This window comes from Eptesicus fuscus, chromosome 13 (assembly GCF_027574615.1).
Source record: "Eptesicus fuscus isolate TK198812 chromosome 13, DD_ASM_mEF_20220401, whole genome shotgun sequence".
Lineage (NCBI taxonomy): Eukaryota > Metazoa > Chordata > Mammalia > Chiroptera > Vespertilionidae > Eptesicus > Eptesicus fuscus.
In genome coordinates, this window is record NC_072485.1 from 67956236 (window position 1) to 67969483 (window position 13248).

At 42.9% G+C, this 13248-nt stretch overlaps 1 protein-coding gene across 5 annotated transcripts in view; it reads left to right on the top strand.

Moving 5' to 3' along the window:
- Positions 1-13248, top strand: part of AMBRA1 (autophagy and beclin 1 regulator 1) — a 171461-nt gene that overhangs the window by 31984 nt on the left and 126229 nt on the right. For 3 of the 5 annotated variants that reach the window (XM_054724711.1, XM_054724713.1, XM_054724712.1), the window contains exon 7: positions 286-1739. In XM_054724711.1, the coding sequence (XP_054580686.1) occupies positions 286-1739 (1454 nt within the window). The remainder of the gene's footprint in view (positions 1-285; positions 1740-13248) is intronic. The other 2 variants (XM_054724714.1, XM_054724715.1) reach the window with 1 other exon arrangement.

A 13248-nucleotide genomic window follows, 5' to 3' on the forward strand; every position in this document is an offset into this window, starting at 1 on the left:
TAACATTTTGCTTTCCCTCACTGCCTCTGTGTTACGAAGATGTCTTTTTTAAGAGAATTGGTTTGCCAGCTGTACTCATTCAGAAATGTTGCTAATTGGAAGGGAATAATTTAATACCATATGATGATTCTGAATCTGAAGCCAGTTCTCAGCACTTCAGAGGTAGAGTTGTTGCTTGTCTGTGAAAGTTTTTCTTGGATGATTATCAGTAGCTTTCTTGGTTTACCTGGAGGTTCTACCTAACTGTCTTGCTCTGCCTCCATCCCACCTTGGTCCACGCTGCAGGGTGATGATGAACCAGAGATCCCCATAGATGGAACAGAATTATCTCACTACCGACAGCGTGCCCTCCTGCAATCACAGCCAGTTCGTCGGACGCCTCTCCTCCACAATTTCCTGCACATGCTGTCCTCTCGCTCCTCTGGCATCCAGGTGGGAGAGCAAAGCACAGTGCAAGAGTCTGCTACCCCCTCACCCCCACCGCCTCCCCCTCAGCCCTCCATGGAGCGCCCCAGGACTTCCGCTTACATCAGGCTCCGACAGCGGGTCAGTTACCCCACAGCTGAGTGCTGCCAGCACCTTGGGATCCTGTGCCTTTGCAGCCGCTGCTCTGGCACTCGAGTTCCTTCCCTCTTGCCACACCAGGACAGTGTTCCCCCTGCTTCTGCCAGGGCTACTACCCCTTCCTTTTCTTTTGTACAGACCGAGCCCTTCCATCCCCCGGAGCAGGCCTCATCAACGCAGCAGGACCAGGGCCTCCTGAACCGGCCGTCTGCCTTCAGTACAGTCCAGAGCAGCACTGCCGGCAACACGCTCCGCAACCTCAGTCTGGGTCCCACCCGTCGCTCTTTGGGAGGCCCTTTGTCTAGCCACCCTTCTAGGTATCACCGAGAAATAGCTTCCGGACTGACAGGATCTGAATGGACCCGGACAGTGCTCAGTCTGAACTCCCGCTCTGAGGCGGAATCCATGCCCCCGCCCAGGACCAGTGCCTCTTCGGTGACTTTGCTGTCTGTGCTGAGGCAGCAGGAAGGTGGCTCTCAAGCATCTGTGTACACTTCAGCCACAGAAGGGAGGGGTTTTCCAGCTTCAGGGTTGGCAACTGAGTCGGATGGAGGGAATGGCTCCAGCCAAAACAACTCAGGCAGCATTCGCCATGATCTTCCATGTGACCTGAGACGCTTCTTTTTGGAGTATGACCGGCTTCAGGAGCTGGACCAGAGCCTGAATGGGGACCCCCCCCAGACCCAACAGGCCCAGGAAATGCTCAATAATAACATTGAATCTGAGAGGCCAGGCCCCTCCCACCAGCCCACCCCACACAGCAGTGAGAACAACTCCAACCTGTCCCGTGGTCATCTGAATCACTGTCGTGCTTGCCACAATCTGCTAACATTTAACAACGATACCCTGCGTTGGGAAAGAACCACACCTAACTACTCCTCTGGCGAGGCCAGCTCCTCCTGGCAGGTCTCCAGTACTTTTGAGGGCATGCCATCGAGTGGCAGCCAATTACCCCCTCTTGAGCGGACTGAGGGCCATACCCCCAGCTCCAGCAGGCTGGAGTTGAGCAGCTCTGCTAGTCCGCAGGAGGAGAGGACTGTGGGGGTGGCCTTCAATCAGGAGACAGGCCACTGGGAAAGAATTTACACCCAGTCCAGCAGAACTGGAACTGTATCACAGGAGGCCTTACATCAGGATATGCCTGAGGAAAGCTCTGAGGAAGATTCACTCAGGAGGTAAGCAGATGCTTTCTGTCCTCTCTTACATCCCTTACTTTTCTCCTTATATCTCTTCCTTTAGTCTTACAGCTGTTGTGGCTGGCTCTGGAGTGTCTGAGATCCATGCATTTGGTTCGGCTCTCCCTACTTCCATTGCATCTTCTTGGAAAGTCTTGCTCTGGTGGCGTAGAGAAGATAGGGCCTAGCAGTATGAGTCAGTTGGCTCTGCTAGCTCCTTTTCTGGTTAAGCTCTTGTGACCTTTAACCTTAAAGGAGAGTGTAGATTAGGTTAGAGGGGCATGAGGAGTTGAAGAGATAGAACCATTGACGTCCTCTGCCTTTTTTACCTTCTTGAAGGATTGTATATATTCAGGGCTAGTTACTGTGAAACAAGAAAATGTCCCAGTATGTCTAGAAATTAGTAGTAAAAGAGAACCCTGCTTGGGACAGATTAGTGTATTGGCTCTTTTTGTGTTGCTTTGTGTTCAGCTCTTCTTTTGGAGCAATGCAGCTTGACAGAAAGGAAAATAATATATATGTTGAAGATAGTTCATATTTTTTGAGATAAATATATTTTTTGGACAGCAAGTTAGTTGCTTAGTTAAGATTTTTTGAGTAGATCTTCCAGATGGACATTTACCTCGGGGTGGGGAAGAAGAATAATGCATAGAAGGAAGGCTTCTCCATACTCATATCGACATCTCAGGCAACTGTTTCATGGAAGAAACTGAGTGGGTATAGTTGATAGCCCACCACATGTTCAAATGTGGCTGTGTGTGCATCTGTCTTGATTTATTAGGGTCTTCTTTCTGCAATTCTGTAAAGGTCAAATCTAGTGTAATCACCAACTCCCAGAATCTGTCTTTTGGATCCAAGCAGCATATTGCTGTGCATTATATCCTCTGTTTAAGCCACTGAAATTTCTCTGACATAAGGTTCTAGCAAGGGAGGGAATATGGATTGTGCACATAATGTACTTGTTATTTTGGGAGGATGCTTCAGATAGTTACCCAGTTAATAAGGATTTGTTGAATGGTTACAGTTGTTCCAGAACTGTGCCTAGGCACTGTGGGGAATCCAAAAGAAGCAAATACCCAGTTTTTGCCCACTGGGAGTATACATTGTTATTGTAGAGGCAAGACTTATTTACATGAAAGTATATAAAAAATGTAGAGAACGGAATGCTTTATTGTATGTTACTGAGATTAAATGTAGTATAATTTCAGAAAAAGGGAAGAATCAAAGAAAGCTTTACAAAATCATGTCTTGAAAGATGGGTAGGATTTAGAGAGAGAGAGAACTTTTTATTTTAGGGGAACAGTCCATACTAGGGGAGGAAGGGCATGATGTATGCAAGACAGTAGGTGGTTCTTAAAGGGAACAGGGAAACTTGGTTGGACATAAAAGATAAAAAAATAGAGGTTGTTGTCTATGCCCCTGTGATTGAGGCCAGTTCTGAATTAACATTTCCAAAATTCCGGCTTTGGAGTATTTTACCTTACATCTGGAGCCTTGGATTCTGTTCTTCTTCTTTGTCAAGAGAGCTGAGAAGGTAGCAAGCACAGTTCCTAACATATAGAAGGCATTGAAAAAGTTTATTAAAGGTAGCCACAAAGGGACTGTCTTCATTTACTGCTTTGAAAGCCTACCAGTGCCCGTTTCCATAGCAACAGTGGGCTTCTGCTCAGCCTTTGTCCACCCTCTTCCAACAGGACCTCTTTATTGTTGTTCTGAGAAATACCTAAGTGGTTTAAAGTAAACTCTGCTGTTTGATAATAGAGATATCAGTTACTGAGGGCCTACTATGTGTTAGGTACCATGTTCTTGCTTTGCATGAATTATTTATATTTCCCACAACAACTTTGTGCAAGGCAGGTATTAAATTTCCCATCTTACAGTTGAAGAAAGTGAGGCTTAGGGGAGTTCAGTGTCTTGTTAAAGGTCCCATAATAGGTCGAGTAGGGATTTGAACTCTGGTTTGATGACTAAAGATTTTTCCAAGCTGCCCTCCATGATATATTCCTAATGGGATAACCTCATTTTTAGGCAAACCATTTTTTATTTATTTTTCCTTTCTTTTAACTTTTTATTATCAAAATATTTAAACATATAAAAATGAAAAATATAATAAACACGATTTCAAAACATTGATATTTGGCAGCCTTCTTTCATTTTTGTCCCTTATCCAATCCTCCACCTAGATGTTATATAATTTTGTCTGAAAATAATCCAACGTGTTTCTCTAGAGAAATGCTACCCAAGAAAACTTACTAAATGATGAGATGTTCTGTATAAGTGCTGTTCAGGACAGTAGCCACTAGCCAAATGTGGATTCTGTTCTTCCTCTTTGTCAGGAGAGCTGAGAAGTTAGCAATCACAGTTCCTGACATATAGAAGCCATTCAAAAAGTTTGAAATGCAGCTAATGTTATCTGAGGATCTACATTTAAATTTAAAAAATTTAATTTAAATGTAAGTAGTCACATGTGACTAAAATATTAATGATTACTTCTTAATAAAGCAGGCCAACTTAAAATCCAGAAACTGGCCCAACCAGTGTTGCTCAGTTGGTTAAGCATTGTCCCAGGCACCAAGAGGTCAATGATTTGATTCCCAGTCAGGGCACATGCCGGGTTGTGGGTGTACAGGAGGTAGCTGATCGATGTTTTCATCTCAGGGATGTTTCTGTCTCTCTCTCCTTCCTCTCTCTCTCTAAAAAATCAATTAAAAAAACCATTTAAGTAAGTGAATAAAATCCAGAAACTACCCTTGCTGGGTGGCTCAGTTGGTTTGAATGTCGTCCTGTACACCCAAAAGGTTGTGGGTTCGATTCCCAGTCAGGACACATACCTAGGTCACTGGCCTGATCTCTAGGCGGGGCATATGCAGGAGGCAAATGATCGATGTTTCTCTCTCTAAAATCAATAAAAACATATCCTTGGGTGGGGATTTAAGAAATAAAATAAAATCCAGAAACTATTGAGGATCTACCAAAAATTTTTGTAGAGAAAAAGTACTATGTTTGTGGTTTAAATAAAGTTCTAGCATTTAAAAATGTATATGTAGAAAATGAAGTCCCTTGTCATCTTGTAAACAATTTTACATATATGCTTTAAAAAATTTAAAATTATAAGAAATGCATGGTTATTGTAAAATTGTATATTAATACTGTAAGTTACATTATTTGAGGAGTCTCTTTTAGATGAGCTAAGATGAGGTATACCATAAATGCTGACATTCTGCTAAAAAATGAGGTATATTTTAAAATTTATAAGTGTACACCCTTTATAGAAGGGCCACCACTTCCTTGTAAATTGAGTGGCTACATTCTAGTATAAGTCACTAAGACAAACAGGTGCTAATTGGCATCTTCTACTACTTTTAAAGAGCTGTGACATTTTTGAGCTGATTATCACAGAACAGTACAAGCCCTTGCTTGGATTTCCCCAGCAGGTGTCAGTGTTGGGCTGCTGCTACCACTAGTCTAGAAAGGTAGGGGGAAAAAGAAGGTGACTACTTGAAGGGAGAGGTTTATTCTTTGGTCTTGTAGCTCGGGGAGAGACTAAGGAGGCATGTTTTGATCCTTGGTGTCTCTGATAGAATTAATATTGTTGCAAATAGTTTGAATATTAAGCAGTAGTGTGTATTTTAGTGTAGGTCTATGTTGCATAGACCTACGAGGCATGTGGCCCGCCGGTCCCAAGTTTGACATGCTTGTCAGTTTATCCCAGTTAGGGAAGTTCACTGTTAAATCCCAACAAGTGAGAGATCAAAATTGGACTAAGTCTTCCCCAAATAAATTGTTTCTCCACTCTTTTTCTAGATAGGGAATGCCTAAGGCCTTAGGTCTAAAGTGTTTAAGATTGAGTGTGTTCTGAGAACTGTTGTCTTTGATTTTTACCTTTCCCTTATGATCAATGAAGATTGGGAAGGACATTGGTTATAGCATAAAATTTGGCCTAAAACATCGAAGGTTAGAGTTGGAAGCCCTCATTAGATTTCTAAGGTTTTTTTTTTTTTTTTTTAAGACTTTTGTAAGGGGATTGCTTTGGAATTTGGAGTAATCTGAAGCCTTTTGAAGCTTCATTGGCCCACTAACTTGTTTGATCCTTTAGCTCTGCTCACATGGGGATGCTCCAGGGAACTTTTAGCAGAAACATCATTGATAGAAATAAATGGATATGTCTGCAGGGCTAGTTGTAAGTTCACAGAGGAGAAGGAATCAGTAATTAGGAAGATACCAGTTTTCTCGGCTTGATTATAATACAGAGAGGGATCCAATTTGAATATTTTTGTTGTTGTTAATCTCACCCGAGGATATTTTCCCATTGGGAGAGAGAGATAGAAAACTCAACGATGAGAGAGAACCATTGATGAGCTGCCTCTTGCACATCCTCCACTGGGGATTGAGCCCACAACCCAGGCATGTGCCCTTGACTGGAGTCGAACCCAGGATCCATCGGTTGGTAGGCTGACGCTCTATCCACTGAACCAAACCCGCGAGGGCTTCCTGTTGGTTTTTAGAGAGAGTGGAAAGGAGAGGGAGAGACAGAGAGAGCCCTGACCAGGGCCAGAAATTGAGCCTGCAACCAAGGTACGTGTCCTTGACCAGAATTGAACCCAGGACCCTTCAGTCCGAGGGGCAATGCTCTATTCACTGAGCCGAACTGACTAGGACCAACTTGAGTACTTTTTTTCTGTGCCACTGGCCTAACTGGTCTAAGGGGTTTATTTATCTAAAATTCCTCCCAATTTCTTTGGATGGGGTGTATACATAATTTATTATTCAGAATCTAGCACAGCTGTCACCCTTTCCTTCAGGAAACCTTCCCTGACTGTCGAAATAATCACTTCCTCTTCTTTGCTGCTTGTGTACTCGATATGAAATTGCACCTATGGCAGAAAGTATTTGTTTCCCTTTCCGCCAGTGAGCTCTCTGAAGGCAGTGGCTGAGTCTGTTGTACCTAGAATATTAACTGGCACATAGTAAGTGCTCATTAAATGGTAGTTGAATTGAACAAATGGGATTGAAATGACATCCCCTATGACCCAGTATGCAGTGTAAATCCTTTTTGTCGTTTTTAGTAAAAAAGAAAAAAATAACTTTATAGTAATATATCCCTTTAGTCTTATAGAGAGTCGTTGGCTCAATAAGTATGTGTAGAATAAATGCAGTGGCATTGCCTAGAGCAGTGGTCGGCAAACTCAGTCAACAGCCAAATATCAACAGTACAACGATTGAAATTTTCTTTTGAGAGCCAAATTTTTTAAATTTAAACTTCTTCTAACGCCACTTCTTCAAAATAGACTCGCCCAGGCCGTATTTTGTGGAGGAGCCACACTCAAAGGGCCAAAGAGCCGCATGTGGCTCGCGAGCCGTAGTTTGCCGACCACGGGCCTAGAGCAGCGGTCGCCAACCTTTCGGACCTCACGGACCACCAGTGGTCCGTGGACCACCGGTTGGGCCTAGAGTACATAGAAGACACCTTCTATAACTTGAGCTTAGAAGACTGAGAACCTATTCCTCTGTTTCAACTTGTATGTTGGTTGTCCTGAAGCCTGTAATAAGTCTTATACACTTGGTTAGCTGTCCTTCACATTGGCTGATACTGACGGACGACTCGGTTCACTGACCTCATCTACAGCTTCCTCTTGGGACTGTTTTGTTGGTCTTTGGCTTGACCTTTCAGTGATACTAATATGTCTGCCAGTCAGTGCTGTTGTTGTGCTTTTCTCCTTATAGACTCTCTGCAGTCTCAATGATGGTATACTTGGTCTTGATAAAGTCCAAATTAGATTTGAATAAATCAAATTAAGTGTGAAGGTTCTATTTCCCATTGGTGCATTATGTTTCTTGTAGTTTCTGTGGAAGGCTTTCACTGAATTTGCTTAGAAGTAGGGTGTTTTGGGTTTGAAAAAGTGGGTGCTCATGTATTTTTGTTTTGGGGTCCATGCATTTATTAGAATAAATTTTTTTTGAGTTTTGAGATGATTTGGGTTTTATTTTTTTGACAGGGGTGAGGGGCAGAATTCTTTTTTATTTAAATATATTTTATTGATTTTTTACAGAGAGGAAGAGAGAGGGATAGAGAGTTAGAAACATCAATGAGAGAGAAACATCGATCAGCTGCCTCTTGCACACCTCCTACTGGGGATGTGCCCGCAACCAAGGTACATGCCCTTGACCGGAATCGAACCTGGGACCCTTGAGTCCGCAGGCCGACGCTCTATCCACTGAGCCAAACCGGTCTTGGCTGAGGGGCAGAATTCTTATATTAAGAGAGAGTTTTGCTTTTCCTCTAATTATGTCCCTAAAAAATTGGAATTATTGTCTTTGGTATTCAAGTTACAATAAACCCTAACTTTTGAGTTCTTAACTTAGAAGTTTGGTATTGGAAGACAAAGAATAGGGAAGAATCCTTTGTGGTATGGATAAATCATTACTTGTTCCTGCTCTGAAAAGAGAGAATGAAGTATTGAGAAATAAAAAAAGAAGACAAAGCTGATGGTGGAATTTAAGCAGCTAGGAAAGGTAAGGGAAGCTGGGGGGAATGTAAACCCAGGCCTTAGAGGAGGAAGCTGAGGAGTATGAAGAAGGGCTGCCCATCCCGTGAACATGGCTCTTACAATGCTGGGAATTGGGCTGGTGAAAAAGTTACTCTGATTGATCAATTTGTTTGTTTATTCATTTAGTTAACAAAAATATTTACTAAGCTCCTACAGTGTACCAGATATGATTTAAGCACAACAATAAATCTCTCATTCTTCTAGGAGAAAGATAAAAAATAAAATATCTAGGCTGCCAAGTGGTGATATATATATGTATGTGTATGTATATAAATATATATTTATTTATTTTTAAATAAAAATATGTTTAAATGTAGGGGATGCTGAAGTGGAAGTTTGCAGTATTAAAAAGGGTCATCAGCCCTAGCTTGTTTGGCTCAGTGGATAGAGCGTCAGCTTGTGGACTGAAGGGTCCCAAGTTTGATTCTGGTCAAGGGCATTTGCTCGGGTTGCAGGCTCAATCCCCAGTAGGCGGCTTGCAGGAGGCAGCCAATCAATGTCTCTGTCTCTCTCTCTGTCTCTGTCTCTGTCTCTCTCCTCTCTCTCTCTCTCCCCCCCTCTCCCTCCCTCTCTGAAATCAATAAAAAATATTTTAAAAATCTATAATAATAAGTATAATATGCTAATTAGACCAGACGCCTTTCCGGACAACCTTCCGGACGAAGCCAGGGCTGCAAGGGAAGCCCGGGTCCTGGGTGCCAGAGGGAAGCTGGTGCTGCCAGCTGGGGGAAGGAAGGCCTACTCTTGCACAAATTTCGTGTATCAGCCCTCTAGTAAATAAATAAAAAGGGTCATCAGCCCTGGCTGGTATGCTCAGTGGTTAGAGTGTTAGCCCATGGGCCAAAGGGTCATGGGTTCGATTCCTGGTCAAGGGCATGTACCTGGGTTGCAGGTTCTATCCTTGGCCCTTGTCGGGGCATGTGTAGGAGGCAAAGAATTGATGTGTCTCTCTCACATGGATGTTTCTCTCTCTTTCCGTCCCTCCTTTCCACCCTCTCTAAAAAAATTGCAATGGAAAAAATACCCTCTGGTGAGGATCAAAAAAAAAGGGGGGGCTCATTAGAGAAAGTCTTGATAAGCTGATGCTGGACTAGAGACCTCAATCAATTAAGCAAGGAAGTAAACTCTGTTGATACTGGGGAAAGGGCATTCTAGACAGGAGAACAAATGCAAAATCCCTGAGACTCTTGGCTGGAGCACAGCAAAGATGGAAGAAAGAGATGAAGTTAGAGAGGTAATGAGGACCAGATTATACAGGACCTTCTAAACCATTTAAGGGATTTTACAAAAAAAAAATTAGTAAAAATTAAGGGATTTTACCTCTTTTTCTGAGTGCTTTGGGAAGCCATTGGAAGTGGAGTAGCATGATCTAATATTTTTTTATTTATTTATTTTTAATATATTTCTTTATTGATTTCAGAGAGGAAGGGAGAAGAGAGAGAGATAGAAACATCAATGATGAGAGAGAATCATTGATCGGCCGCCTCCTGCACGCCCCCTACTGGGGATCAAGCCCGCAACCCAGGCATGTGCCCTTGGCCGGAATCGAACCTGGGACCCTTCAGTCCGCAGGCTGATGCTCTATCCACTGAGCCAAGCCGGCCAGGGCTGATCTAATATTTTAAAAGGATCACTGTGGCTGCTGACTGAGAATAGATCGAAGAGGCTCTGCTAAATGGGGTAAATTAGTGTTAGGCCAACTTCATAGTTTATTTTATTTTTTTCACATATTTTAAAAATTAATTTGTGTCTTGAGATTGTGGTGAAAACCATAAGGCGAGAGTCAATGAGTGTGTCAGAGTTAGATAGGCCATAAATATGTGGATGAAGAATTGCTAAATCCTAATATATAAAAAGCCACGGGCCATCATGACCGAAACAACTGGACAGACGACTGAACAACAGGCTGTGTGGGGTGACCAGGCTGGCAGGGGAGTTAGTGAGGGACGACTGAACGACTGAACAGCAGGCTGTGTGGGGCGACCAGGCTGGCAGGGGGGTTAGTGAGGGACAACCAAACCACTGAACAGCAGGCTGCATGGGCGACCAGGCCGGTGGGGGCAGGGCAGTTGGGGGCTACCAGGCCGGCCGGGGGGGGGGCAGTTAAGGGCGATCAGGCTGGCAGGCAGAGGCGGTTAGGAGTGATCAGGCTGATGGTGGGGGGGCAGTTAGGGGTGATCAAGCAGGCAGGCAGATGAGCAGTTAGGAGCCAATGGTCTCATATTGTGAGAGGGATATCCGACTGCCGGTTTAGGCCTGATCTCGGGAATCGGGCCTCAACTGGCAGTCAGACATCCCCGAGGGATCCCGGATTGGAGAGGGTGCAGGCTGGGATGAGAGGACACCCCCCCCCCCCCATGTATGAATTTCGTGCACTGGGCCTCTGGTAAATAAATAAAATAAAGCCTCTTAGTAGCATATTTGCAACAAAGCCCTGCCACCTCTCCAACCATGATGGCATGTTACTGAAACTGTTCAGAAGGAAGAGGCTGAAAAATTTACAGTGAGCAAGGGGTCATAAATGGAAAATTTGAGGTGCCTGTTTTTTCTACTTACAAAATTAATACAAATTCAAGAATTCAAACATTACAGAAATGTGTGATATATAAACCGAATGTCCTTAACAGTGTTAACCACTGTTAACAATTTGTGTTAACGCCAGAATTTTTTTCTTTATTTGTAAAAATGGGATCTATCATACTAAATCTTCTGTCCATCATTTATTTACACATTTTAGTTACTATATTGGACATTTTTCCATGTTGATCTATCTAGATCTGTTATTCTTTTAACAATGGCATAGTGTGCCCACAATTGGATGCACCATAATTAAACATGTTTTCTGTTGGTAGGATCTGGGTTGTTTCTGTTTTTTGCTTTCACAAACAATGCTGCAATACCTTGTGTACTTGTGCAGGTGTTTCTAGAGAGGATGAACTTCTAGAGGCACAGTTGATGGGGCCAAAGAGTATGAATATTGTTAATGATAAATGAAGGTTAATTGTATAGTATTCATTCTTATTCATTTAAGATGTGTAAAATGCCATTTTCTATTTATTTTAGTGAACGTAATTTTATAGGTATTCATAATTTCATAGATTTGGGACTCCTAATGCTGTGGGGTTTTTTTTCTTTTCCCATAAGATTTTAAGGTTCTCAGCAGTAAATTCCAGCACTGGGTTTTTCAGGACTGTGCTCTTCAAGATTGAGAAGGACTTACTTATGTTTTAGTAATTCTGAATATCTGCCACCTGGAGGAGTTTGTGTATTTTTCTTCTCAACAGCCTTATATGAGGGAGATATAACAAGTTGGCTCCATTTATGGCATTCTCTGCTTACTGACTTTGGGCCACATATAGACTTCTGGGTCTTATTAAATGATTGGGAGAATCCAGATATCTCTTCTCCCACTATAAGTCAGTAACAGTGAGATATTTGATTTATTTGTCTTTAGGAGTATTTAGAAAACTCATTTCTCTCTTTGGCAATATGAGAGTGAGGATAGGGTGGAATAGAGAGGTATCATTGTGGTTAATCTTTTTCACCTTTACTGCTCATCTGCCCAACCTGAGCCTTTTTGAACTCTGTGTAATCCCTACTTATATCCTCTCTAAGGGTTGGCAAAGTTTTTCTGTGAAGGACAAGATAGTAAATATTTTAGGCTTTGTAGGCTATACAGTCTCTGTTGCAATATTGAACTTTGCCCTTGTAACATGAAAGCAGCCATAGACAGTATGTAAATGAATGAGTGTGGCTGTGTTCCAACAAAACTTTATTTATGGACACATGTTATTTTCATATAATTTTCACGTGTTATGAAATAGTCTACTTTTGTTTTTTTTTAGCTATTTAAAAATATAAAAACCATTCTTAGCTTGTGGGCTGTGCAAAAACAGGCAGCAGGCCAGATCTGGCTGACAGACAGTGGTTTACCAATCCCTGCTTTATGTGAACGTGATTTGGAAGAGAGTTAGGTGCGATAGTAATAGAAGGTATGATAATGAGGGCCCAGAAGAACTAGGTAGGGGGCTCCTCTCCCTCTACTTTGGACAAGATGTCCTAAGTATTGGCCTCACCTGAGAATATTTTTCCATTGATCTTTTAGAGAGAGTGGGAGAGAGAGGGAGAGACAGAGAAAAACATCGATATGAGAGAAAGACATAGATTAGTTGCCTCCTGCATGCGCCCCAGCCAGGGCCCAGGCCAGGGAGGAGCCTGCAACCAAAGTATGGTGTGCCCTTGGCTGGAATTGAACCCAGGGCCCTTTAGTCCGCAGGCCTATGCTCTATCCACTGAGCCAAAGTATTGGTTCTTGAAAGACTATTAAAAAAAATATATATATTTTATTGATTTTTTACAGAGAGGAAAGGAGAGGGGGAGAGAGTTAGAAACACTGATGAGAGAGAAACATCAGTCAGCCGCCTCCTGCACACCTCCTACTGGGGATGTGCTCGCAACCAAGGTACATGCCCTTGACTGGAATCGAACCTGGGACCCTTGAGTCCGCAGGCCGACGCTCTATCCACTGAGCCAAACCGGTTAGGGCTTGAAAGACTATTTTGATGGTTAAGAGCAGGCATACTAGTAAGTGCATAAAGAGTTTCTTGTTTCCTATACTATTTGTCTGGGGAATTGTTTGTAAGCTGGGGAGAATGCACACCTCTAGGTCCTCCAGGGCAGTATGCCTGACAGGCAGCCCTTCCCCAACTGCAGGTCAAATTAGTGCCTGTTAGGCTGATCTAAATTATCCCCCATCATCCCTCTCTTTGAAGCAAAATGGTGTAGAACAGGCTGTGTGCTCTGTATATGCACTGAGAATTGGAAAAGATGTAATCACTTCTGTCAGCTCAGAGTGTTGGAGTGCTACAGGGACAACAGTGGGATCCATATGTGTGCTGCAAATACATTGGGAGTAGTTTCCCATGTACTCATTCTTCCCCTTCAGATCGCCCTCTCTACTG